Source organism: Danio rerio, chromosome 4 (assembly GCF_049306965.1).
Source record: "Danio rerio strain Tuebingen ecotype United States chromosome 4, GRCz12tu, whole genome shotgun sequence".
Lineage (NCBI taxonomy): Eukaryota > Metazoa > Chordata > Actinopteri > Cypriniformes > Danionidae > Danio > Danio rerio.
In genome coordinates, this window is record NC_133179.1 from 22247396 (window position 1) to 22255000 (window position 7605).

General features: G+C 37.8%; 2 protein-coding genes across 9 annotated transcripts in view; one reads left to right on the plus strand and one right to left on the minus strand.

Moving 5' to 3' along the window:
- Positions 1–142: 142 nt before the first annotated feature.
- Positions 143–3764, minus strand: rps16 (ribosomal protein S16). Its single transcript, NM_001076732.2, has 6 exons — positions 3737–3764; positions 3596–3647; positions 2574–2675; positions 586–682; positions 419–466; positions 143–334 (listed from the first exon to the last, which is right to left on the minus strand). Exons 2-6 carry the CDS (start codon positions 3641–3643, stop codon positions 189–191), a joined length of 441 nt encoding a protein of 146 aa, NP_001070200.1. The 5' UTR covers positions 3644–3647; positions 3737–3764; the 3' UTR covers positions 143–188.
- myf6 (myogenic factor 6) overlaps positions 3641–7605 on the plus strand; it is a 69963-nt gene continuing 65998 nt past the window's right edge. For 4 of the 8 annotated variants that reach the window (XM_073945836.1, XM_073945840.1, XM_073945838.1 and 1 more), the window contains exon 1: positions 4692–4787. The gene's annotated coding sequence lies outside the window, so the exon portion shown is untranslated. Of the gene's footprint in view, positions 3898–4691; positions 4788–7605 lie in introns of those variants that run through there. The other 4 variants (XM_073945837.1, XM_073945841.1, XM_073945843.1 and 1 more) reach the window with 2 other exon arrangements.

The following is a 7605-nucleotide window of genomic DNA, read 5'->3' on the forward strand; positions in this document are numbered from 1 at the left end:
AATGTCACCAAATTAAATCTTATTCTAAATTTGCCTTAAAAATATTTGGTACACAAATAATTGAACGACAGTTTAGCGCTTTTCTGCAGTAAATAAACTCAAAACTACAAGTAGTTTTAATAAAAACAACAAGACTACAGCATGTTTTCCCCCTTTAAATTTATTATATGAAAATGTACAGAGAGATTTTAACGGTAGGATTTCTGGTAGCGAGCACGAGCTCCAGGTCCACCAAACTTCTTGGACTCGCAGCGGCGGGGATCAGCAACCAGCAGGGTCCTGTCGTACTGAATTAAGATATCCTTGATCTCTTTCTTGGAGGCCTCATCCACATCTGACAGAAGAGAAAAATTGAGAGTCATTTAATAACCTCGTACATTTCTTAATTTGCTGATGACAATAAAGTGATAACACTTACATTTCTGATAATAGGCAACCAGGGCTTTGGAGATGGCCTGACGGATGGCTAGAAGAGGAATAAAACATGTTAATTTCAGTACAGGTATTTTTTTACACTTTGGTCTTGGAGAAGCTAAATTCATGCTAATATTAAGTACAGAACAAATGCCTTCCAAGATCACTCACCGTAGACCTGAGCGACGTGTCCACCACCCTTCACACGGACTCTGATGTCCACGCCAGCGAAGCGCTCCTTACCCAGCAGCAGAAGAGGCTCCAGCAGCTTTAATAAAAATAAACAGCTTGTTAGCAGATGGACAATCTCTCCAGGATACCCAAAGTGCACAATAAAAATGTGGGAAATGTAATAATCCAAATTCTGAAACAGCAATAAACCAAACTCCGTCAAAAAGTTCATAAACAAGTGTAGATAAATTTAATTTCAAAAAAACAAACGCAGGTATTTTTTGAAAACAAAGCTGTTGTTGCAATGATTGAGGTTGAAAGTTTACAAAGTACAAAAGACTAAAAAATATTAAAACACTTCAATTTCATAGGACAAAAGTTATTCCCTGTTGAATGTCCCCTCTGGAGAGCTGTTAGTCATTAAGAAAAGGCTGGGGATTTGCGAGTTGAACCACATAATTGGAGAGTTTGATTAATAAATAAATCTGTGACCAGCTATACTAATTGGATCAAGGAGTTAAAATGCAGATAATTTTCCATAAATCTGACATTAATACTTTCATAAGCAATATCAAAGGCTGTGAAAGATGAAGCTTTTTCAAAGAACAAAAGCTTGATTTCAGTAGGGCTTTACACACTTGAAATAATTAATCCTAGGCTTAAATTGTGGGTTATCTTGCTTTACAACCCTTATAATTTACAACTTTTAAAAAAAAACATCTTTATCAAAGTTTCTTCTCTGTGTCAGTATATAGTGCACGTTCATGATAGCTGCATGCTCTTCATAAGCGTCACACTTGATAGCGCTGCTGATATATACCTCAGATACTTTGCGGGGACATCTGGGGTAAACATCTGTGCAGTGTTTGTAAACATCCAACCTATACTAAGGATGTCCAGATCTGATCATGTGATAGGAAATAGAGCCTGATCACGTAGTTTCAGACTCGATCGGAATCGGACAGTACCTCCCAATCAGAACTTTAATAAATACCTGTATGTGTGTGTGTATACACACACATATGTGTGTGTGTGTGTGTGTATATATATATATATATATATATATATATATATATATATATATATGAGAAGAAACCGTTTGATTAAACTTAATTTTGTTTTGTGCGCAGAAAATGATTATCTTAGCTTTATAAAATTCTGATTAAACCACTGAAAAAACATGGTGCGCTTTGGGAATGGCCAACAAAATATTTTTTAGTCTTTAAGGCCATTAAAGAAGTTTGAAATGACAGTACAGTGTTTTCAAAACTTGACACCACTGTGCAGAAATAAGTGGAATTTTAAATGCATCTCACTGCTTAAGTGTAATGCTAAACACAACTGCAGATGAGAGAGGACAACAGTTTCATGAACATGTAGCAAACAGCTTTCTTCACTAGAAGTGTCACATTGTTTTATACTTGCCACACACGACACTAAATGGAAACATGTTTAGAACTTTGTCAGATATGGCATGATGCTGATGAGCTTCTCGTCTTTTGCCAAGCTATTCTCATGTTGTGCTAGATGTTAACTCCTGTCTGACTATAAACAGTGAGAATATGAAGCACGCCAAGGTTCTAGAAAACAGTCATTGATTGCAAAATCATCTGACCAATGAAAATTCAAAGGTGTTTAGGACCAAAATGAACTCCTGTAAAAAGCTTGCTTAGGTGGACTGTTTCGAACTGCCAAAAATAACTAAAAAATAACTTGGTTGTGGCTGGAATTTATTAGAAAATGTCTTTTTTTTTTTTTTAATTTCGTTTAAGTAAACTTTATAGTATAATTTAGTCAGGACCATTGCTGTCTACGGAGGACGCGACTGCTCAGATTTTATCCCATGTATCCAAAATTTATGTTCTGAAGATAATTTTTTATTTTTTTTTGCATGGGTTTGAAACGATATGAGAATGGGTGATAATAGAATTGGCGATTTTGGGTGATCTAACCGCTCAAAAAGCACTCCATCTTTGTGACAAACATACCTTGTACTGCAGAGTGACGGGCTCAATCATCTCAAGGGGTCTTCCGTTGACTTTAATAAGCCCATTTCCCCTCTTGCAGTGGGCGACAGCAGTAGCTGTTTTCTGTTGACAGAAAAAAATGGATCAGCCAACACATTGTTAGATTTCAAAACCATAGAAAACAATCTATTTGTTAACCAAAAAATTACAGCCACTTTTTTTGAAAAAACAAAAAAAAAGAATACATTGTACAATTAAAGTATTTAATAACAGAAAAAGAAGAAAACTCAGATGTTATGACACCAGAGACTACAAATGAGCAGTATCAATATCTTCTATGGCCTCACTTTTTAATTAAGCATCTGAAAACACTTAATGCTAGGCACACTTATTATCTGTTCATGTATTGTTAAAAGTGCAATACATTTAGGTGTATGTCCACATTTAGCAGCATGGGGAATTACAAATGAGTTAAAAGCTAACGTTAATTAGAACTTTTAAATATACCTGTAACGTTAGAATTTGTTGCATTAAAACCATTCGTTCCATTATACCAAAATGACTATTTAAGAGCTAGCACATAGTTGATGACACTACAGAGGAAGCAAACTACTGCTAACATTACACACAAGTAACGATACAAGCTAACAGTTAGCAAGACATACAACACATCTATATTAACCAAATAAGCAAGTACAGAAAATATCTAGATAAAGTTCAAGGTCAATTTTTATTCTATAAATCTCTGGATGTAAGAATTTAACTGTCCCACGTGTCAAAAAACAGCAATTGTCAATACAAAACCCCATCACTTGCGATCTAGAGAATCATGGCCTATTATATACATTTACGCGGCGTAAAAGCACATAACCTTGTTTGTAGTTACTAAGGGTTATGTGCGTTTGTTCAGTTTATTTCTGAGCATGCACAAAACCACAGTGGTTTACAGTCGCATATTGCTGTTAGCATAGCCGGCTAACTTGAGTGCCTCATCAGCGCCGTGCGCGAGCACATGAGAAACATTGATGTCTGAATTTACTCACTTTACGTCCAAAAACCTGGACAGACTGTAGGGGACCTTTAGCCGGCATGATTCTGAAACAAAGACAGAATAGATAACGTTTACTTTGAGATGAAATTAATCTTTAATTGACTGCACTATGGAGAAGGACTTGCAGACGCACCTTTCAGATACCGAGCGCTGTTCGGAAAGGCCGCACAAGGGTTTCCTGAGCCCAGAAGCAGGGGCGCTGTCGTAAACACATGCTTTCGTGAAAAAGTATTTGCGACAGTTCTCACTTCAAAATTACAGTCCACAATTTGACAACAAACAACAACTTTTAATGTAAGTATTTAATAATACTTATGTTTCTTTGGCAAAATAAGGAAGCATAGCACGTCCATTGAATAGCTTAGATATCAAAACAAGGCCTACTATACTTATTTTAACAAATCATTATATTAAAGATAAGAAACAAAGGTTTTAAAATCTAGCTGGAAATCTTGTCTGAATTTGGGCTCAGCTTATGAGAGCTTAATGCTCTCTGAAGTCAGTAATATCCTAACATTTCACAAAATAAAAAAATTCTATAATTCAACACAATCAGTAACTCATAAAAAAATTTGATGTGTGCTTTTATATTATTTTTAAGGGGTCTTCAATTATTTTGAAAGTATTAATATACAAAAAATAATTAAATAATGTAATCAAATCAAAAGTAAGACTAAAATAAATAATCAAATATGTAATGATCTATAAATCAATAAACATACAAAATTATGAAAGGAATAAGCTTGAACATCAAATTGTAATTATAAAACTATTCATGCAAAATTATAATTTATTTAGGGTTCAAATAAATCAATAAATAAACCATTATAAAAATACTAATAAACATACCAAATGGATTAGAGTGCATTAAATAAAAAATACCTCAAAAGTTAATAAACGTGCAATTAAATTAATAAACAGTAGGCCTACTTTCCAGTAAAAAGTGTAATAAAAAAACTAATATATTAGTAATTTTTAGGTTTATTTGGATCCTTACAGAACCTCCCACCCGATGTAAATGCCTTTTACCATTCGCTCAAAACAGGATGGTCATGCTGGGTCCCACGTGCTACATGTGAAACATCATCACTAGATGGCGCTATATTACAAGAGTATACACCAGAGCACAAACACGAAGATCTTTTGAAATTTAGGTCATATTTTTCTGACTTTTTTTGACTAAGGTAAGAAATTGAAATGCATTATAGCAAGACAATGTAACTTTCATGTTCAGTTTGTCAGTCTCTTATTTTAACACGAGTACCTGACTGGTTGTTATTTTGAAAGTCATTTGTCGTTGTTGAGCGTAATTGTTACACATCGACATCTTACTTGTTTTTCCTCTACGTTTCTTAAAATACTGAGGCAAAAAGTACGTTAAATACAATATTCTTTTAAAAATAGCTTGAGTATTTACAATTATGTTGGTGTGTTAAATGTCACACAAAGGTAGGCCTACATCTTAATTGTTATTGAAGAACGTTAAGTTTATATATTTAAATTGCCCTAATTGGTGCTCTAATAAATTCACTGACTCGCTGTTCTTCGGCTTACTCCAATCTTTTATCATTGTTCTCAGTCAGACGAACCTCCAAACCTCAAATAACTATATACATTTAAAAATACATGACATCCAAGTTTCAGGGATACTGTTGCAGATTGTTATACATCCAGCAGTATATTTAATAATACATTAATAATTCAGTTTTTAAGTTAGCTGAAAAAAATATATTATGCTAAATAACTAAAATAACATCCTGGCACTTCACAAATTGCTTTTCTATTTTAACTAGATATATATTATTTTTTTAAATAGAAAGTTACAGGTTAACAGGATTTTTTTCACTCCATGATGATAACTTTCAAGTCATCTAGGGTTTCTGATTTTTGTTTATTCTCTTTGGTTGTATGGAGTACTTCTCTTTAATTACAAATTAAGCTTAGAATAATAGAAAATATTAAAATTAAAATTTAAATATCAAACTTGATTTAAAATAGATTTAGATCCTGACGTTGAAATCTTTTTGAGTTAAACTAACCAGTTAATACTGCAAAAACAAATAAAACCTTAACATGTACAATATTACTATAATCTATTGTCAAGTGTGAGGACAATCCAGATGCAGATAAGCGATAAAATAAACTTTAGCTCAAAAAGAGAGAGAGAGAAAAAAAAAAAAAACCCTGGTAACAGTCTAAAGGGCTAATAAACAATTCATGGTAAGGTAAGAGTCAACTTCAGTTTAAAAAAAAAGAAAAAAAAAAAAAGCAAAGCAGGCAGAACATACAGTAACCAATTGCATAACATGAGAAATGATTCAGCAAGAGACAAAAGCACACTAGAAGAATAGATGAGCAGACAAAGAACAAAATGAGGACAGGTGAGGCAAATTAACTAAATGAACAGGGTCAGATTAATTGACAAGCGAGCATTTGGCCATGTATTAACACAACAATGCACAGTCAATAAACAAACTAAATACAAAACGAGAAAAACAAAATACAAGACAGACAAGGACAATAATAATCCGAATTGACAAAACTGCAACCACAGTAAATATGGGCAGGGACTCTATGGCAGGGACTCTATGGCAGGGACTCTATGGCAGGGACTCTATGGCAGGGACTCTATGGCAGGGACTCTATGGCAGGGACTCTATGGCAGGGACTCTATGGCAGGGACTCTATGGCAGGGACTCTATGGCAGGGACTCTATGGCAGGGACTCTATGGCAGGGACTCTATGGCAGGGACTCTATGGCAGGGACTCTATGGCAGGGACTCTATGGCAGGGACTCTATGGCAGGGACTCTATGGCAGGGACTCTATGGCAGGGACTCTATGGCAGGGACTCTATGGCAGGGACTCTATGGCAGGGACTCTATGGCAGGGACTCTATGGCAGGGACTCTATGGCAGGGACTCTATGGCAGGGACTCTATGGCAGGGACTCTATGGCAGGGACTCTATGGCAGGGACTCTATGGCAGGGACTCTATGGCAGGGACTCTATGGCAGGGACTCTATGGCAGGGACTCTATGGCAGGGACTCTATGGCAGGGACTCTATGGCAGGGACTCTATGGCAGGGACTCTATGGCAGGGACTCTATGGCAGGGACTCTATGGCAGGGACTCTATGGCAGGGACTCTATGGCAGGGACTCTATGGCAGGGACTCTATGGCAGGGACTCTATGGCAGGGACTCTATGGCAGGGACTCTATGGCAGGGACTCTATGGCAGGGACTCTATGGCAGGGACTCTATGGCAGGGACTCTATGGCAGGGACTCTATGGCAGGGACTCTATGGCAGGGACTCTATGGCAGGGACTCTATGGCAGGGACTCTATGGCAGGGACTCTATGGCAGGGACTCTATGGCAGGGACTCTATGGCAGGGACTCTATGGCAGGGACTCTATGGCAGGGACTCTATGGCAGGGACTCTATGGCAGGGACTCTATGGCAGGGACTCTATGGCAGGGACTCTATGGCAGGGACTCTATGGCAGGGACTCTATGGCAGGGACTCTATGGCAGGGACTCTATGGCAGGGACTCTATGGCAGGGACTCTATGGCAGGGACTCTATGGCAGGGACTCTATGGCAGGGACTCTATGGCAGGGACTCTATGGCAGGGACTCTATGGCAGGGACTCTATGGCAGGGACTCTATGGCAGGGACTCTATGGCAGGGACTCTATGGCAGGGACTCTATGGCAGGGACTCTATGGCAGGGACTCTATGGCAGGGACTCTATGGCAGGGACTCTATGGCAGGGACTCTATGGCAGGGACTCTATGGCAGGGACTCTATGGGCATGGCAAGTGGTTGACTCCAGAATAACCACCTTGTCTGTAACTGGAAGAGCTCTGGGACCTTAATGGCTTAACAGGGGACTCTGTGACAGCCTGTGTGACATAACTGGGAGAGTGGTTGGCTCTGGGACATCAGGGTACATCAGTTCAGGAACAACCTCAGAATGGTCCAAGTCCACCAGGACCACTGGA

Coding starts and splice junctions, on each gene's coding strand:
- rps16 (NM_001076732.2), bottom strand. CDS start 3,643: ATGCCGGCTAAAGGTCCCCTACAGTCTGTCCAGGTTTTTGGACGTAAA. Junction 2,676..3,595: donor TCCAGGTTTTTGGACGTAAA/GTGAGTAAATTC, acceptor TTCTGTCAACAG/AAAACAGCTACTGCTGTCGC. Junction 467..585: donor ACACGTCGCTCAGGTCTACG/GTGAGTGATCTT, acceptor TTCCTCTTCTAG/CCATCCGTCAGGCCATCTCC.